Here is a 20483-nt window from a genome sequence, read left to right as displayed (position 1 = left end):
CAGCCGCTCCGCGGCACGTGGGATCTTCCCAGACCGGGGCACGAACCCGCGTCCCCTGCATCGGCAGGCGGACTCGCAACCACTGCGCCACCAGGGAAGCCCTGTTATATAGTCTTGATTGTTCAAAAATTCACTTTATGGAGAGAGTAACAGAAACCCGGGCCTCAAGTACTTCCCCAGTTTCAGATTAGGTAACGGATTAAAATAAGTTAACCAGTAGACAATAAGAAGAAATTGGGGAATGGTGGCAGGTAGCAGTCAGACCTAGGAGTCAGGACACTCCCTTAACGAGTCTTGCTCAGTTTCATGATCTAAGCAGAATCTAAGAGAAAAAAGACTTGATTTTTTTTTCCCCCTCAAGTCATGAAGGCCATTGAAATGTGATTATTCTCCTAAAATTACTTCCAATTCTTCCAGGTCCTTCTGGAAAGCTGAATCCTAGGGAGACAAGAGAATAATAAGACTAGGACTCAAAATCTAAGCCAACATTTCCAAAACCATTGGTACCTGAGAATGGGCCCTTTGCTTCCTTGCTAAGCTGTTATCAGTCTTTTTCCTACTTTCCCAGAAGAGCCTGGAACCTACGAAATCTGTCTCCTCCCCTAGGTGAGATGTATACGAAACAGCCCACATGCAAAAGGAGGAAATAAGACCTCAAGGGAAGATATTCTTCCCTGAAAAGGTCACATAATGACTCAGTGAAGGATCCCTGTGTTAGTAAAGGTCTTAAGTATTACCTCTTTAGTGACATTTGGCAGCTCCAGGGCCAACTTCATCCACCGTTTAGCTTCAGGGTTTTCCCCTAGTTCTCTGTAGCACTGAGAAGAGACAACAGTGAAAACCTGGGAGAAATGCTACCAGGAGACTAGAAGGGGATGAATATGTGTGCCCTCAGAAGTTCCGAGAAATAATCAACGCACATACTTTCATTTATGTTGAAATAGGCAGGTGAGTTTACCTTGGAAATATATATCCTTCCTGCTTTGGAAAATCCTGGCTGTAGTTCTTCAGCCTGGAGAAGGGAGAACACATTTCAGTAAGGTGTTCCAAAGTCCAAGTCAGGCTAAAGTTTATTGGAGAGTTCCAGTCCCCAACCTGGAGATTGATTCAGTGAATCTATATTTTTTATAAGCTTTTCTGATGGTTCTGATTTTCCCATAGAACAGGCACACATTGAACTGCCCTCTACTAGAAACCCCTTCCAATAATGTCCTCAGGAAAAGTAAGGTCACCCTGGCCTTTCTGGCTGCTGTCCACCCTTCCTTCCCCAATACCTTTAGGAAGCTCTGGAGGGCGTCCTGCACAGTGGCACCGAGAGGGCTTTCACACAAAGCTGTCGCAGTTTTTTTTTCTAGCCAGCTTAGGTGAGAGACCTGCCACCAAAAGATCAAGGTGTGACTAAAAAGTATCTTTAGGAACATTGAATGTTCTGTACTGAAAGCAAACAGGGCCAAATAGGACTGGGTCTAATCACCACTAACATGGCCGCTTAGAGGAAATAACACATAAGCCAGAGAGACCTGCCATCAAAAGATCAAGGTGTGACTAAAAACTTAAGTATCTTTAGGAACATTGAATGTTCTGTACTGAAAGCAAACAGGGCCAAATAGGGCTGGGTCTAATCACCACTAACGTGGCCACTTAGAGGAAATAACACATAAGCCAGACCAGGCTGAGGACCCTGCTCTTCCTTGCAAGGTGATCAGTGTCTCAGGACAGTTAGTTAGGTAGGGCCCTTATGTCAAGCCCTGAAATTTAGCTTACCTGGTAGCACCACCTGCCAAGGAGAAAGTATGCCATGGGGTTTTCTGGCTTGAGAGCAATGGCTTTGTCCACATGCTCCTGAGGGGAAAATATAAACATAAGCTAACATCAGATAGCAGAGTTACTAAGGGAACAGAGGTAAGTCACAGAGGCTGTAGGAACACCTTTGCAAGGAGCTAGGACGCAGCAGGGAATCTGGACTACCCCAGCACCAGGGAAGGAGGAGAAGCCTTTCCTCACCTTGAAGCTAAAGCCACTCTGGATGCGCCTCTGGATGCCCTCATGCTCAGCCAGCTGACCACAAAGCACTGCATACCTAGGGGGAAGCAGCAGCAAGCTCAGGGACAAGGACTGAGTACTGTCCCTGCCAGTATTGGGATTCCCACCCATGGGCAATTGCACTGCCCCTGCATCCTTATCCAGAGATGAAAATATCATTTCCATCTGTACATAATTCCTCTTTTAACAGACTTGTGGTCCCAATTCATATTCTTTAGCAGATACAGTGGTAGGCTCACAATTCTCCAAAGTACCCTGGGTGCAAAAAAGGGGGGGGGTCTTCCACAATAAAGCTCTTTTATACTTAATATTTAGCCAAGGTCTCAGTCCAAATTTCCTCTCATAATGAGTATAGCCATAGCTATCATAAACACTTAAGCAGGTATCTAGAAATCAGTATCAACGTATAAGAGACCTGAGTACACTGCTTTTTGTCTCCTGAGCAGACATTAAAGGAGAAGGTCTCATTAGCCTTGGAAGTATACAGGTATATCATTGGGAAGCTGTTTGGGAATGGGATTCTCTAGGAATTTCTAATGTTAGCTTGGGAACCAACAGAAGCAGAGGAAGAAAAGGCCTCCGACTTCAGCCCTCTCTTCTACATCCTCCCTCCAGGAGAACAAAGGCAGCCAGCTTCCTACCTTCTGCCTTCAGAAACAAAGGCGGAAGATATTACCCCCATCCCCTCTGCATTCTTTCTAGAAGCAGTTGACAAATGAGTGTCTAAAGGCCCAAGTTGCTTTTTTGTGTACTCACTAAATATCTGGGGGTATTTGTATCGGATACTTCCAGAGGCTCATTTCCAGTTTAGTCCAAACAGCTGTTCCCCAGGAAAAGCTAAGAAAGTATGAGGTCAATTTCCATCCTTGGGACCCCAGGAGCCCCAAGAGAGCCCACAGGGAAACAGCACCTGTGACACCCAAGAAACAGTGACCTGGTGTCTGAGAAGAGGCGCTGCAGAGACAAAGTTTCAGCAACAGATGGAGAAACAGCCTCTCCCAGCTCATAGTCTGAGGGCAGGGTTATGGGAAGCAGGGAGGTGGAAAAGGAGCATTTTCACTAAAACTGAGGCACTGGAACCACGCCCCCAGGACACAGGTTGGCCCTGACCCACATGGGTTGGCAGAACTTTGCCTCACATCAGACCACAAACAGGGCTGATGGTTTTGTAATATTAATGACTGCTGAACTTCCTGGGGGTGAGCTCACATCTAGTTTTCCTCACGCGAGCCAAGCGAAGAAGCCAAAGTCCGCCACCAGCCAGGGATCGCAGCTAGGGGAATGGAGAGCTTGTGTGGGGGAGGGGAACTGCCAACGTCCCAGCCTCTCTGAGGAGCCAAGAACCCACAAGTTTTGTAGCCAGGGGTGACTAACAAAGCTACTCGTTTTTCTAAGCTTTACCAGAAAGAAAACTACTATTCCCCCTTGCCTCATCCCCAAGGCACTTCCCAAAGCAAACCCCTGGGTCCCTAGCTTGGGGAAGGATGGGACACATGAAAATAAAGGCCAGAGCTCCCTCTCCTGGTGCCTCTGGCAAATGCCTCTTTGGCCACAGGGCAGAGAAACAAGGGCTCTCTCCTCCACTCTAACCCATGCTGGCTCTTCCTGGGACCCTGCCGGGTGTTATTACCACTGGTGACACTCAGCATTCTCATTCCCCTTCTCCAGAGCGGCCTCCGCTGCTTCTTTTCCTGTAAGACAGAGGTGATCCAGAGTTGACAAGGGCTCCCATGCACCCTTCCACGGGAGAGGCTGTGGGAAGAATGACTGCTCTAGCTCTCACCAACCCCCACCCAAACGGGACTTGTAAATACTTAGGCACTTGAGCAGAATGAAGAGCTGCAAATAGCTTTTCAGGGATGACTTCTGCTTCACCTTGCTCTCCTATCCATCATCAGCTGCCCCAGCTCCCTTATTTTTATAATACCCACCTGATATGCTTGAAGCATTTCAAATATAAAAGGACTCAAAGGCAATCAGAAACTGTCCCCAATAGACCGTTACCCTGGAGAGTTTTTGATTTGGAGTCTGGATAGGCTTCAGGGTGTCCATGAATCCCACTGAAGTTGTATATAATTTTAGGAATATGTGTGTTTTATTGAGGAGAGGGTCCACAGCTTTGATCAAATTCTCAAGAGGGCGACTTCCCTGGTGGCACAGTTGTTAAGAATCCGCTTGCCAATGCAGGGGACACGGGTTTGAGCCCTGGTCGGGGAACTAAGATCCCACATGCCTCAGAGCAACTAAGCCCATGTGCCACAACTACTGAAGCCTGTGCACCTAGAGCCCGTGTACCACAACAAAGAGTAGCCCCTGCTCACCGCAACTAGAGAAAGCCTGCATGCAGCAATGAAGACCCAGTGCAGCCAAACAAATAAACATTAAAAAAAAAATTCTCAAGAGGATCCATGATCTAGGAACATTAATCATGGCCCTAGGCCAGAACTCCTCACCAGAGCCAAATGGACTGGGATCTGACCAAAGATGAGTTTCATGTAGTTCTTCCCCAAGTTTTCCAGGCACCAAAACTAACAGAAATCAAGGCCTAAACACATGTAGGCTCTTGACAAGGGTCCCCTAGAATGTCAAGGAGCTGGAGCCCTTCAGATGAGGACCATCATGCCTACACACTGGAGAAAAGAGAACACTGCAAAATGGGAAATCTGATTAGAACAGAGAGGGCTTCCATAAAAAAGAATGAAATAATGCCACCTGTAGCAACATGAATAGACCTAGAGATTATCATACTAAGTAAGAGAAAGACAAATATGATATCACTATATGTGGAATGTAAAAAAATGATACAAATAGGGACTTCGCTGGTGGCGCAGTGGTTGGGAATCCACCTGCCAATTCAAGGGACACAGGTTCGAGCCCTGGTCCGGGAAGATCCCACATGCCGCGGAGCAGCTGAGCCCACGCACCACAACTACTGAGCCTGCGTGACACAACTATTGGAGCCCACACACCTAGAGCCTGTGCTCTGCAACAAGAGAAGCTGCCGCAATGAGAAGCCCCTGCACCGCAATGAAGAGTGGCCCCCGCTTGCTGCAACTAGAGAAAGCCCGCACGCAGCAACAAAGACCCAATGTAGCCAATAAATGAATTAAAAAAAATTTTTAATGATACAAATAAACTTATTTACCAGACAGAAACAGACTCATATAGAAAACAAACTGGTTACCAAAGGGGAAAGAAGGGAGGGATAAATTTGGAATTTGAGACTGACAGATACAGACTACTACATATTAAATAAACAAGGACCTACTGTATAGCACAGGGAACTATATTCAATACCTTGTAATAAACTATAATGGAAAAGAATCTGAAAAAGTATATATATGTATAACTGAATCACTTTGCTGTACATCTGAAACATTGTAAGTCAACTATACTTTAATAAAATTTAAAAATAATAATTAAAAAATTTTTTTAAATGGTGAGGGCTTGGAAGGGAAGACAGAGAACAAAAATAATGGGTTGAGGTGATAGGCTGGCTATTCTGAAATGTTTCCTTATGTTTAAGTGATAGTAATCACTTAAACTTGTAAACTTGTATATGCAGCAAATACATTTAAAGAGAGCAGATGAGAACCCTACATTCCCCTATCCAAGCAGAAGAACCATACGGCTCCACCACTGAGGGACATTTTCTCTTAGGGGACTTCTCTCCGCCTCCTTCAAAGCACTATCTCACTAGAAAAATAATGGTGAAGAATGAGGCAAACCAGTTCCCGCTGCCTCCTGGTGGTCCAGCTTCTAGAGAAGAAAATGAAGAACCTTAGGTCCAGCAAGGTTGGTCCTAAAAAGCTAGAATCCCAGAGCAAAGCCTTCAAAGATACTGCATAGTCCTCTGACCTCCAGGAGGAACAGATTTGTCCAAGGTGCTATGCTCAGGAAGCCAGACCAGACCAGTGCGGGCTTCGCTGCTCCTCTAATCACTGCCCCACCTCCACCTGTAGGGTTCATGTTGGCTGTTAGTACTCAGAGATGATCAAAAGGGAAAGGAAAGGTGGTTGTTGCTACCAAGAGTGCAAAAATCAGCCCCAAAAGCTGATCAGAATCCTCACCTGAAATTTAAGAGGGGAAGCAGAAACTGTTTTGAAAAGAAAGAAGCAAACTGTAATTAAGCAAGTACCTTTTGTTACAACTTCCAGGGACTTTTTTTTTTTTTTTTGCGGTACGCGGGCCTCTCACTGTTGTGGCCTCGCCCGTTGCGGAGCACAGGCTCCGGACGCGCAGGCTCAGCGGCCACGGCTCACGGGCCCAGCCGCTCTGCGGCACGTGGGATCTTCCCGGACTGGGGCACGAACCCGTGTCCCCTGCATTGGCAGGCGGACTCTCAACCACTGCGCCACCAGGGAAGCCCCTCCAGGGACTTTTTTGAAGATCTATATCAAACATTCAACTCAACTGACCTTTCTATATTGGCAGAATTCTATAACTGTTTAGAATAATGATCTTAAGGTACTGTCACTCTACATTATCAAAGGTTCAATGTTTGCAGGACTGTACTTATAAAAGTGGGAAAGCAGTTCAGTTAACTCTGGATAACTGAACCACAAGATCTGGAAGTCCACTGACAGTGCCTGACTCAAAGGGTGTGTAGGTAGGCAGGACACATCACCTTCCCCATAAAACCAGTCTCTTTTTAAAGTCCCAGGGTTCTCAATGAGCTCACGACAGAGAAGGACAGACCTTGAACCTGGCACAAGTCAGATGTACCCTACACCCCCAGGTACAGATTTTGACAACAGAGTTGCTAAGTAGACCCCAGGGACTTCTAACCCAGCAGTATTCTCCCAAACTCCTCTGGGCACTCACCAAACATACTCCACTCATCATATTCTTAAACACCTGCCCCACAGGCTCCATAACTGAAACCAGATTCCTAAGCAACAGCAAAAAAACCTCCTCAGATTAAGAAAGGTTGTGCCTTTTGTAGTTGAGGAATGAGAACAGAGAACTGTGCTAATATGACACAACTACAATTGACCTTGAACAACGTGGGGGTTCGGGGCACCGGCCGCCTACCCAATCAGAAATCCACATGTAATTTATAGTTGGGTCCAACCAACCGTGGATTGTGGATTGAAAAAAAATCCACATATAAGTGGACGTGTGCTGCTCAAACTGCTGTTGTTCAAGGTTCAACTGTACTCCTGAAGTCGTGTATACCTGTGTGACTCAAGCACCATGCCATGCAGAGAAGCAGAGGTTGCTCTCTGTGTCCAGGAGGAAGCAGGGGTCTCCGGGAGCCAGTCTGTCCCTGATGTGTAGTTGTGCCCCAGCTGTACCGACAGCGTGTGTCTTGGTGGTTCCCCTGGGCCCCAAGCTGATGGGCTGGCTCCACCCTCAGTCAGTCAGTGGCCTTCCCACCAGGAACCTGTCAGCACTTACCACGTAGGGCATAGGACCTCTTCTCACCTGCCTCCTCAGCAAGCTCACACATGTCACTGTAGGCCCGGGCCAGGCGCCAGAGAAAGTCCTGCTGGCTTCCATGCTGCAAACCAAACAGAGGGATGAGGCCCCCTTCTCTCAGCTGCAGAGAACTGGGGCTCGACCTTCTCCCCACACCCTACCTTTGAGTGTGTTATAAACACTGACGTCAGGCCACCCCACGTGACCTCTCACCTGCCGTTAGCTGATGACATTATCCCTAGTCAATAGACTGCACAACCCACAGAGTGAGGGCATTCTGGCCTTCTAATACTGTGAGGAAGAAAGGTCAATTCCAACATGTAATGAGGCACAACAACAGAGAAGTCTTGCAAACAATGAAATATTGTGAAAATGCCCAAGAAAAGGGAAATTCTAACTTTGGGGGCATTTATAGCCAGGTGAGCATAAATTCTGGCAGTGAACCTGAGAAGGGAATTGTGGTTGAGTGACCTAGTGACCTAACACTTGTCACTTGTGATGAAAACTTTAAATGGGGTAGGCAGCTGTGGCTCTGCCTCAAGGGAAATAAAAGAGGGAAAAACATTCTAGTTCTTTCCACATTTCTCCTTAAGGTGAGAGGAGGAGCTCTTCTGCAGTAGCTCTACAGGAGGCAGCCGACTGCCCTGGGGCTGGCAGAGGAAGCAGCTCTGGGGCAGGCAGCACACAGGGCTGGTGCTCAGCCTCCCAGGAAGAGGATGTACAACCCTGGGTGTAGATGCAGACCTAGCCACCTCACCCTCACTTCCCTTCCCATGTCACCTCGCAGGGTCAGTGACATATTCGCAGGTGGGTAGCGGGGGATGGAGGACAGACAGGCAGTTGGAGCCTCACCGCCAGCTTGTTGTTGAGCAGCAGCTGCAAGCCCTCCCGCTTGCCCTGCTCACTGCCCTGGCGCAGCTCGTCTGCCTGCTCTAGGAGGGGCAGCACATCTTCTAGGCCAGGGGAGCCTCCAGCCTCCAGGGCTTCAGGCGCCGGGCCTGAAGCCACCTCCACCTCCAGGTCCAGGTCCAGAGAATCATTTCTCCCCATCTTCACGGTCTCACAGCTCACTTCATCTTCCCCGTCATCGTCACTCTCCCTTTCAGAGTCCCGCTCATAGTCAGACTCAGCATTGGCTGTTGTGTAACTGTGGCAGAGAAAGGTAAGTGACAAGGTCAAGGGAGGGATTCCTTAGCCTCAGATCCCTGGGGTCTTGCCTCCACCCACAAAGAGGCACTCTCCACGGCACTGTTGTCCAAAGCACCAACTAAGAACCATTCCCCTCCATTTAGGGGCAGGAATTAGTCCTTGAGAGAAAGCTTCCTATGGGAAGTATGGGCTGGGAAAATGACCTGGAAGGGGAAGAGTGAGCAGCCGGGGCCCTGTGACAGTCAGAGGCCAGTATGAGAATCCCCTGGTTAGCTACCACCAAGTCTGCCAGAAAATAGACAAAAAGAGAAAGCCTAGAAAGGTATGTACCAAAATGGCAGATCTCTCAGGGTCAAGGAATTAATCTTTCCCCCTATACTTTAGTATTAGATATGATTGCTTTACTGAGCATGTATTTTTCTTATAAATAAAGAAATAAAAGTCTAAGATAAAAAACCTTAAGATGTAGGTGAAGCTGATCTCCTGAGCTAGATGGCTCACCAGGCTAAGGGTCTGTCAATCATTTTTGCTTTATCAGCCAAATGCACCTGCCAGAACCAACATGGGTGGGTGCCAGTCTCTGCAGCCATGGAAGGCCACAGATACTCACATTTTCTTTCTCAATTCAGTGTATACCTCTGTCCCAAGTCAGCAACCAAACCTAAACCACAACAGGAGTAGCCCTTGAAAACCCTGGGAAGTTGCCAGGGCTGGGGAGGGGCCCTTTTGCAGCTGGAAGCAGGAAAGGAGAAAGATGCAAACAATCCCTTGGGAAGGTGTCTGTGGGGCCACTATGAGCCAGATGTCTCCTAGGGACCCCAACCCTGATGCAGCCACTGAAGAGGAAGCCAAGTTTCTCTTGGATCTTGGCCTCCACCAGCAGCTAATTACGGTGTGTTCCCTAATTGCCAACTGAATCAGACAAAAACTGAGTAGAGCAGAAGATAAGGCTTCCAGGGGTCACAACCAGATACCAAACAGCCCTCCAGACTGAGTGAAGGAGAAGCAAATTACATCAAAGCCAGAAGGTTCCAAGGCACAAGGAAGATCGTTGAGTCACTTAAGGATAAGCCTTTCTCTGTCCTGGAATGAAAGGGGTAGGACCCCTATGACTGGAGCAGTCAGACCTGAAGGAGAGACATGTACGAATAAAGTCAATACAAGACAGCCTAAGGTCAGGGGCTGAATGCTGTGGGCCGAAGTGCTGTCTTCCTCATCCAGAAAGCCAGAGATGACGAGGGGGCAGGCTCCAGAAGGCAGCAGGTGAGAAACCAGACCTGATGCCCAATCCATCCATGCTCTTTTTGTGTGTGTGTGGTACACGGGCCTCTCACTGTTGTGGCCTCTCCCGTTGCGGAGCACAGGCTCTGGAAGCGCAGGCTCAGCGGCCACGGCTCACGGGCCCAGCCGCTCCGCGGCATGTGGGATCTTCCCAGACCGGGGCACGAACCCGTGTCCCCTGCATCGGCAGGTGGACTCTCAACCACTGCGCCATCAGGGAAGCCCCATGCTGTTTCTTTATAGAGGAGCTTTCAGACTCATTTAACAAAGGGGCTCCAGTTACATCTCTTACAGGAACTTTTGAGGTACTTGTAGGTAAACTGTAACCTTCACAACCTTGCTTTTTAAGAGGTTATCCAAGTATCTCTCCCCTCTAGCAATTTGCAGTAAAAACTTCAGAAATTAAAGGGACAAGGAAAAGTGGTATCAGATTTCACAACCAACCTGGGTGATGATGAGCAAGACCACACACAGACAGCCTAGAGAAACTCGCTACCAGTTCCTAGGCTTAGACAATAACCTGCCCCAAACGAGAAAGTCAAATCAGCCAAATCAGCATCTACCAGTGCCCCTACTCAGCCCAGCCAGGCCCAAAGGTAAAATGAGTAAATGGATTTTTTGGGGGATGCGAGCTTGAGTCTCATCATCTCCCGCTGCAAAAAGGAGACCCCATTCCCTGTTCAGCTGAAGGCTACCTTGGCAGATCAGGAATCTCCCAGGGAGGGACCCCTGCTCTCATCCCTGCTGGAGCACAGGCATCAGCACAGTCTCTCCAGGGAGCCAGGCCAAGAGGAAGGTCCTGCAATGCTGTGATCCTAATGGCCAGGGAGCTCACTTGGACAAGGAAAAGGAGAGGTCAGGAGGGAGCTTGCTGCCGCCCAGAGTGAGAGTTGGTAGAGCCCTGTGAGGCAGGGAGGCTCTAGCGAGGCCGGCGTGGTGAGGAGACCTTCTATTGCACCTCAGCCCCACTTCAAGGAGCTCTGCCTCACTAATCTGCAACCCCGCTGCCTTACACGCAGCGGGCTGGCAAACACTTGTTGAGTGAATACAGACATCGGCCACCTGGACTTCCATGGGCTTCCAGCCCCATCTCTTCCAAAAGAGATTTTTCACATGCCAGAGCTCAAGGGCTGCTGTCTCGACATTCACAGCATTCTCTCACATTTCTTGGACCACCAACCCAGCCTCTGGAGAAATCCACCAGAGAAAAAGGGTGGCCCTTTTGTTTAACATGCCCAGCAGCTTTTGAGATGAGTCAGAGACTGCAGAGACCTTTGAAAAGGCCCTTTGGACCTGTGCACTCAGGAGGACACACTGTTCCCACAGTGGGGTGAGGACCCAAGGCTCCCTTGAAGCAAGGAGGCCACCTCTACTCCTTGAGGAGAGCCCCCAAGTCAGTGATCAAGAACTCGGTTCAACACCCATTTATGATAAAAACCCTGCAGAAAGTAGGCATAGAGGGAACTTTCCTCAACATAATAAAGGCCATACATGACAAACCCACAGCCAACATCATCCTCAATGGTGAAAAACTGAAAGCATTTCCACTAAGATCAGGAACAAGACAAGGTTGCCCACTCTCACCACTCTTATTCAACATAGTTTTGGAAGTTTTAGCCACAGCAATCAGAGAAGAAAAGGAAATAAAAGGAATCCAAATCGGAAAAGAAGTAGTAAAGCTGTCACTGTTTGCAGATGACATGATACTATACATAGAGAATCCTAAAGATGCTACCAGAAAACTACTAGAGCTAATCAATGAATTTGGTAAAGTAGCAGGATACAAAATTAATGCACAGAAATCTCTGGCATTCCTATACACTAATGATGAAAAATCTGAAAGTGAAATCAAGCAAACACTCCCATTTACCACTGCAACAAAAAGAATAAAATATCTAGGAATAAACCTACCTAAGGAGACAAAAGGCCTGTATGCAGAAAATTATAAGACACTGATGAAAGAAATTAAAGATGATACAAATAGATGGAGAGATATACCATGCTCTTGGACTGGAAGAATCAACATTGTGAAAATGACTCTACTACCCAAAGCAATCTACAGATTCAATGCAATTCCTATCAAACTACCACTGACATTTTTTACAGAACTAGAACAAAAAATTTCACAATTTGTATGGAAACACAAAAGACCCCGAGTAGCCAAAGCAATCTTGAGAATGAAAAACGGAGCTGGAGGAATCAAGCTCCCTGACTTCAGACTATACTACAAAGCTTCAGTAATCAAGACAGTATGGTACTGGCACAAAAACAGAAAGATAGATCAATGGAACAGGATAGAAAGCCCAGAGATTAAACCCACGCACATATGGTCACCTTATCTTTGAAAAAGGAGGCAGGAATGTACAGTGGAGAAAGGACAGCCTCTTCAATAAGTGGTGCTGGGAAAACTGGACAGGTACATGTAAAAGTATGAGATTAGATCACTCCCTAACACCATACACAAAAATAAGCTCAAAATGGATTAAAGACCTAAATGTAAGGCCAGAAACTATCAAACTCTTAGAGGAAAACATAGGCAGAACACTCTATGACATAAATCACAGCAAGATCCTTTTTGACCCACTTCCTAGAGAAATGGAAATAAAAACAAAAATAAACAAATGGGACCTAATGAAACTTCAAAGCTTTTGCACAGCAAAGGAAACCATAAACAAGACCAAAAGACAACCCTCAGAATGGGAGAAAATATTTGCAAATGAAGCAACTGACAAAGGATTAATCTCCAAAATTTATAAGCAGCTCATGCAGCTCAATAACAAAAAAACAAACAGCCCAATCCAAAAATGGGCAGAAGGCCTAAATAGACATTTCTCCACAGAAGATATACAGACTGCCAACAAACACATGAAAGGATGCTCAACATCTTTACTCATTAGAGAAATGCAAATCAAAACTACAATGAGATATCATCTCACACCAGTCAGAATGGCCATCATCAAAAAATCTAGAAACAATAAATGCTGGAGAGGGTGTGGAAAACAGGGAACCCTCTTGCACTGCTGGTGGGAATGTGAATTGGTACAGCCACTATGGAGAACAGTATGGAGGTTCCTTAAAAAACTACAAATAGAACTACCATATGACCCAGCAATCCCACTACTGGGCATATAGCCTGAGAAAACCATAATTCAAAAAGAGTCATGTACCAAAATGTTCATTGCAGCTCTATTTACAATAGCCCGGAGATGGAAACAACCTAAGTGTCCATCATCAGATGAATGGATAAAGAAGATGTGGCACATATATACAATGGAATATTACTCAACCATAAAAAGAAATGAAATTGAGCTATTTGTAATGAGGTGGATAGACCTAGAGTCTGTCATACAGAGTGAAGTAAGTCAGAAAGAGAAAGACAAATACCGTATGCTAACACATATATATGGAATTTAAGGGAAAAAAATGTCATGAAGAACCTAGGGGTAAGACAGGAATAAAGACACAGACCTACTAGAGTATGGACTTGAGGACACGGGGAGGGGGAAGGGTAAGCTGTGACAAAGCGAGAGAGAGGCATGGACATATATACACTACCAAACATAAGGTGGATACCTAGTGGGAAGCAGCCGAATAGCACAGGGAGATCAGCTCGGTGCTCGGTGCTTTGTGACCACCTGGAGGGGTGGGATAGGGAGGGTGGGAGGGAGGGAGACGCAAGGGGGAAGAGATATGGGAACATATGTATATGTATAACTGATTCACTTTGTTATAAAGCAGAAACTAACACACCATTGTAAGGCAATTATACTCCAATAAAGATGCAAAAAAAATTAATAAATAAATAAATGTATGTCACTTTAAGCCACTAAAAAAAAAAAAAAAAGAACTCTGTTACAGACGCACCCCCTCCTGGCAATTACTTTTCTTTCTTTCAACTCCTAAGCCACACTAGGGGTGCTGAGCTGAGGCATTCAAAGACAACCAGGCCTGGGCCCTGACCCTGAGAGACTCTCAGTGGTGGGGGAAGATAAGACCAAGCGGAATGGGGTGATAAACACCCAAGGAGTGGCAATGAGGTTGCAGGCAGGTGCTCTTGGCTGGGATGCCTGGGAAGGCTTGCCAGAGGAGCTGTAGGGCAAGTTAGGTTTTGACAGGGAGGGAACTAAAGCTGTGTTTGGAACAATGCTCTGAGAACAAGCTCACGGACCCACCCAGTGATTCTGACTCTACCACATTCAGCTGATCCCCTGGGAGCTCAAAGTTGCTATTTCATTTGGAAGAAAGAGGGAACACAGCTTTCAGTGGAGTAGCCCATCAAATCATCTTCTTCTTTCGTCCCTCAAAAAAGCTCTCCTTCCCCAGTGCCCACGTGTGTAAAGTCATTCCAGACCAGTCATTCCAGAATTCTGGTCTCCTCCCAGAATTCTCCCTGGACCATGACCATGGCAGAATGAATGATTTGCCGTGGCCACTGCTCCACATAGCAGCCAACTAAACCAGAGTCTTGAACCACGCATGACCAACGGCTTCCACATGCCTTAGGATCGATCATGGGGCTGAGCCTGCTAGAGCTGTAATTAAGAAAGACACCCTCATAGGGAGATCAGCTCGGTGCTTTGTGACCACCTAGAGGGGTGGGATAGGGAGGGTGGTGGCGGGGAGATGCTAGAGGGAAGAGATATGGGAACATATGTATATGTATCACTGATTCACTTTGTTATAAAGCAGAAACTAACACACCATTGTAAAGCAATTATACTCCAATAAACATGTAAAAAAAAAAAAAGCAAGACACCCTTCCTCTTACACCACTACAGGTGGCTGGCAGCCCAGTCCTGCCCTTTATGGCCTTGGGAGCCCCAGTGAGCATCCCAAGCTGTGAAGCACCTGCAAGCTTCCCTGGTTAATCACTCTGGCTCTCACTGCCCCCAGAAGTTTGTACAATTACTAAAGATCATCACTAAGGGGTTTGAGTTCTAGTATCCTGGTCTTGGGCAGAGCTGTGACCTCTCCTTCTGTTCTATGCTGTTATAAAGTTCAAATGGCAAGTGATCGGCTTCCTTGGGTCGCATAGAGATGCTCCTTAAGTCTCAGGGACCACTATCAACTATTTTGTCCTTTCTTTTCAATCCAGATGTGTCAAATTTTTTATATTTATTTATTTATTTATTTATTTATGGCTGTGTTGGGTCTTAGTTGATGCACGGGGGCTTTTTCTAGTTGCGGCGAGCGGGGGCTACTCTTCGTTGCAATGCGCAGCTTTTCACTGTGGTGGCTTTTCTTGTGGAGCACGGGCTCTAGGCACACGGGCTCAGTAGTTGTGGCTCGCAGGCTCTAGAATGCAGGCTCAGTAGCTGTGGCACACAGGCTTAGTTGCTCCACGGCATGTGAGATCTTCCCGGACCAGGGCTCGAACCCGTATCCCCTGCGTTGGCAGGCAGATTCTTAACCACTGCACCACCAGGGAAGTTCCCAGATGTGTCAAATTTTAATTTCATTTTTGCCCCCTCTAACACAGCCCTCTGGAAGCATGTTTCAGCCCAGAGGTAATAGGTAAATTGAATAGAAAAGGGCTACTTCTTTAAGCCCTTGAGAATACAGACAATAGGGATCAGACAACCCAGGCAACAGTAGTCATGAATGGAGGACCAAAGCTTTTTACCAAGACCTCACTTATTTCAAGAGGCACCTGAGCAATAGTTAAATTCAGCACAGATGCCCAATGGCAGTGACATGGAAAAAGAGAGAAATACTACTCTTAATTTTCTTGGAAAACCAGATGAGGAGAGGCAGGAGAATATAATGGTTCAACAAGAAAACAAGGCTGAAACTTCTGAAGAAGATGTACTGAATAGACCGTACTGCTCTGGACAGGTCTTCCCTGGGCAGTGAGCCGTGGCAGCTCTCTTTTTTTTTTTTTAAATAAACTTATTTATTTTATTTATTTTTGGCTGCATTGGGTCTTCGTTGCTTCGTGAGTGGGCTTTCTCTAGTTGCGGTGAGCGGGGGCTACTCTTTGTTGCGGTGGATAGGCTTCTTATTACGGTGGCTTCTCTCATTGTGGAGCATGGGCTCTAGGCGCACGGGCTTCAGTAGTTATGGCTCACAGGCTCTAGAGCACAGGCTCAGTAGTTGTGGCGCACGGGCTTAGTTGCTCCGTGGCATGTGGGATCTTCCCGGAACAGGGATCGAACCTGTGTCCCCTGCACCGGCAGGCAGATTCTTAACCACTGCGCCACCAGGGAAGCCCCCGAGGCAGCTCTTAATCAATGGGAAGAACTGCCCGGGGCTGCAGGCGACACGTCTTCCTGTGAAAGCCCTTCTGTGCCCTGACGACCAAGCCATGCCTCAGAAGGCAGATGAGCCTGGCTGAGCCTGTGCTTAGGAGCTGTATAACCCTGGGAAAGCATGCATCAAACCTCGCTAAGCCTCAAGTCTCTGAGAAACAGGGCAAAGAACATCACCTACTTCATAGGAACCTTATGAGGATTAAATGAGGAAATACCTCTGAAGTGCACTGCAGTGTCTGTCACAAAGGAAGAATAAACGGTAGTTAATACTATAAAGTGTTTTCAGCTGAAGAGGGACATGCTGCGAAGATCATCCTGAATGGCTGGTTTTAGCTTTTAGTTTCCGTGTGCGTGTTTTTAGCTAAACCAGTCATTCTGACCTGACAGAAGGCTTGACTGTTCACTTCGCCAGGCTCTTCCTTGAGGAGGAAGAAAGGTTATCAGAGGCCACCAAGGAGAGACCAGCCTCTAGACCTCACATAGGCCACCTGGATGACTGGACCTCACAGCAGAGAAGGGCAGATGCCGCCACCTACAGCATCGGGCACCCCAACAAAGATGTTCATTCAGACTCCATCCTTGGGACCAAAGTTTCAAAATGGCATTAGTGGTTTAAAATCAAAAAGCCCTTTGCCTGCCCAAGTTTGGGGGTTGTCCACCAGACTCCTGCCTGAGGCCCTGTCTCACACACAGTAAGGCCTATGGTCAGAACTGCTGGGCCACCAATTACTCAGGTGAGTCACCGCCCACCTGTGAAGATGGCAAAGATGCATGAGCAGGCCTCTCCCATGGGAAGAGAACTTCCTGAAGGAGGGAGAATGCTTAGTGCTTAGAGAGCTCTGTAGACCTGGCCCAGCCACTCAGTGAAGGAAACAGCCTTAAAACAAAGCTTACAAAGTCCTTGTGATAACACAGGAAAATGCCCAACCAATGTTACAGGAAAACAAAAGTAAAAGATATAATAACTACATAAAAAAAACCTACTCAGAGGAAAATAACAGATGCAAGCACTAACCACTGTTAACATTTCAGTTTGTCTGGATGACATAAGGTGGATGATTTTTCTTTTTTAGGTAAGAAGTGGTGTTTTTGTTTTTGGTGGATGGTTTTTCTTATTTCAACTGTTCTGTATTTCATTTACTTATACCCTTACCTTGTTCCAAAAATTGTTTACAGCAGCTTGGTGTGAATTTTCCATTATAAACATTACTTTTACAAAACGTAACCTGGCTGAAGCCACAGCTGTCTCCAGGAGAGAAGACTCACCCGCCTTCGCTCTCAGCATCTGTGAACGTGGCTCCCGAGGTGGCCGTGAAGTAGACAGAGCTGGAGCCAGTGGAGTCACTCCTCTCCCGGGCAAATGGGAACCTTCGCCGCCGGGCCACTTTCTGGTTCTCTTCCAGGTGGGATCTGAAAAGCAGGCTCGTTTCTAGAAGGTGCCATTGGGCCCCATCCAGCCTGCCTTTCCCCTCACCATGAGGGAGTCTCTTACTACTGCTGCTCATTAAAGAGCTAAAAGCAGAGAAAATCCTGGGTCTCTACCCTCAGGAGAGCAAGCAGGGCAGCTCGCTGGCCCCAGCCTGCAAAGCAGACCAGGTTAGTCAGAACAAAGCATTTCAGCTGCTACAACAGACCATGAGGGCCCAAAAGCAGCAAGAACTTGTGCAAGGCAAGGAATCAAGCACACGGCTTCCCTGCCAATTAGGTGAGAAGCTATAAAACTGGCTTCGTCCTGAGACGGACAGCAAAGGCTGAAAACCTGTAGGGACAGGGAAAAGCTGGGGAGTGGGGGACAAGGCAGAAAAGGAGGCATTATTACTTACCGGACCTCGTCCACAATCTGCCCAGCAAGCCCCTGCAGGCTACGCCTCAGCTCCTCCACCTCCCCCCGCAGTGCCAGCAGGCTGGTCAGCACAAACTCCAGACGGCCCAGCACCTCGTCCTGCCCTTCTCGTGGAAGGCTCGGCAGCACCACAGCATCGCCAGCCTCACCTGGAGCTGCCCGCAACGGCCTCACTGCAGGAAGGAGGACAGGAGACATTGATGCCCATGGGAGAGAGTGAGGAAAAGATCTCACACCCAGAATTCAGGAACACTTGTTTCTCCCTGGAGTTCAATTCACAAAGATCTTTGAGGCTCAGAGAGCATATGTTCACAAGCCCCAGGTAATGATCCAGAAAAAAATCCAGGTCCCAACCTCCAAACAAGAGCCCTCTGTTCCAAAAATCTTCCACACCAGGGCCCTTCGGCAGTACTGCATACCGTGGCAGATCATGTAAAATGCTCGCAAGAGTGTGGTATCCAGAAGGAAGGACAGCTGTCCTGCTAGAGTAAAAGAAAACCCTTTATCTGACTATATTTCGTGCCCAAATCCCAGGCAGTCAATACTAACCACACAGCAAAATTAAAATTGAGCTCACTCAAATTCTGATCCCACCCAAACCCCGTTGGAAAAACACCATTGCCCAGTCCTGAATTGAGCTCTAGGTAAATGCTAACAGTAAATGCTAAAAAACTGACAGCTACCTAAGGCAAGTGGACTGGAAAATGTAAAAACAGAGGCGAAACCAGTAAGGCAGGACCCACAGTCCAAGCAAGCATAAAGCTGTTAAAGGAAATCTAGTAACAATCTAGGCCAGATTACAATACACACCCAACAGTGTTCCAGTACGTAAAGCAAGAAAGATCCCTGGGAATGGGGCCACTTTCTCCCAACCTCAGCAGAAGAAACACTAGAGCTAAGAAATTACAAACAAAATACAAGGAAAAGAAAGGAAGGACAAGCACAGTTGCAACACTAGGTTACTACCTAGTGCTATAAAATGCTGACAAATGATTGCAATCTAAGGTAACAACTCTTTGAAGACTTCAAAAACTAACTTTTCCAAACCATCTGGCATTTGGTAATCAGAGGAAACACTTGTTCCCAATTAACACAGGGTGAGATGATTTGAATGCTCCTCTATCACACACACCTGGGGGTGGTTTGAACCAGCCCTAGATGCTTTGCTCCAATGAGCTAACATGAAAGTTTTTACAAAACTGAAAGCACTACCCATTTCAGCCGTGGCTGGCTCCCAGCCATATTCAGCTTCAATTGCAGTAAGTGCACTCCCAGCCCTATGCTGTGGAAAGTCCACAGAACAGGTGACCAGGCCACTCAGGAGAGCAAGCAGCGCAGCTGCCACTTACTTGCTCTGTGACAGCCTCGGGAAAGTTACAGTCTTTTTCAATATCGACTTATAAGAAGAATTTTAAAAACTTGGACTAGATAGTCTCCAAGGTGCCTGCAAAATTTAACACCTAATTTAATACATAAGCCTCAAAAAATTTTAATTCCTACAAGACTAGTTTTTCCTTTTACCTTCTTTTGGACTTTTCCTCTACTTATTAAACAGCTCACCCACACTAAGAAAGTGCCTTTAATATATACATAGCACTCCTGTGGCCAGAACTAAACGTGAAAGCTAAGCCTTTTCGCAGTATACCTTCCTGCGATTACAGGAGAAAGACGACAGAAGAGGAAGACTGCTTTTCCTTTTCAATAAACTTTCCCCAAACGTGAAACTCTCGGGCCTCGCACCCACCCTCCTATTCCTTCCTCCGTTGTCCTGTCCCACAGGTTCTGCTAAAGGCAGCCCCGACCCCAGGCCCACCCCTCAGCAGTCACTGAGGCCTCAAGGCACCGTCTCCTACCCTGGCGTCCAGGCTCTGAAGTCTGCATGTAGTCCAGGGAGCTGGGCTGGCTCTGGCCCTGGCCCCGTTTCCACCGCTGGCTGTAAAGGGCACATAGGAATCCAAGGCCCGCGGCGGTGCCCAGCAACAGTCCTAGCCCGGCGCGGGTGCCACCCAAGGCCCCCAGACTAGACATGCTGCACCTGCAGGCCGCGTGAGCCACCGAGAGCAAGCGGGCGAGGGAGGAGGAGAGAGATTCGTGAGCGTGGTCCACCCATCTGCAAGGTTGAACCCCTGGAGATAATCTCCTTGCCCAGACCCTGGGCACCCACCACCCTCACCCTAGTCCCGACCCTAAGGTTTCTGCTAGCCCCGGACCTGGCTACCGCGAGGCTCAGCCGGCCCGGACGCAGCCTCCCCTCCAACACGCCCCCTAACCCTGATTCCGGGGTCAGGTTGCTGGGCCTCCAGACTCCTCCCCCAGCCTCACGACACTGCAGACCACAAACCCGCCGCCCTGGCTGCAAACCCCTGGCCTCCCCGCCGCGCCATTTGAAGGCCCCCTGGCCTGTCAGGAGCTCAACTCACACTCCTACCCCGCCGCTCACTACTGTGGCAGCGGCCGCCGCTTCGCGCTGTCAATGACTGTGACGTCATCAAACG

General features: G+C 47.7%; 1 protein-coding gene across 2 annotated transcripts; it reads right to left on the bottom strand.

Annotated features, from left to right (window-relative positions):
* Positions 1-384: 384 nt before the first annotated feature.
* Positions 385-20016, bottom strand: RMDN3 (regulator of microtubule dynamics 3; the record flags this gene model as incomplete). Of its 2 annotated transcripts, none has more annotated exons than XM_079701141.1 (12): positions 385-438; positions 738-818; positions 959-1012; positions 1275-1373; positions 1765-1842; positions 2005-2080; positions 3674-3734; positions 7444-7546; positions 8317-8611; positions 17412-17567; positions 17969-18161; positions 19842-20016. In XM_079701141.1, 12 exons carry the CDS (start codon positions 20014-20016, stop codon positions 385-387), a joined length of 1425 nt encoding a protein of 474 aa, XP_079557267.1. The 2 variants fall into 2 exon arrangements, with proteins under 2 accessions (XP_079557267.1, XP_079557268.1); XM_079701142.1 differs by having other exon boundaries at positions 17412-17555.
* Positions 20017-20483: the final 467 nt, after the last annotated feature.

The sequence above is a fragment of the Hyperoodon ampullatus genome (assembly GCF_949752795.1).
Source record: "Hyperoodon ampullatus genome assembly, chromosome: 3".
Lineage (NCBI taxonomy): Eukaryota > Metazoa > Chordata > Mammalia > Artiodactyla > Ziphiidae > Hyperoodon > Hyperoodon ampullatus.
Note: the sequence above shows the minus strand (reverse complement) of the source record. Positions and strands in the feature narration are given on the sequence as shown.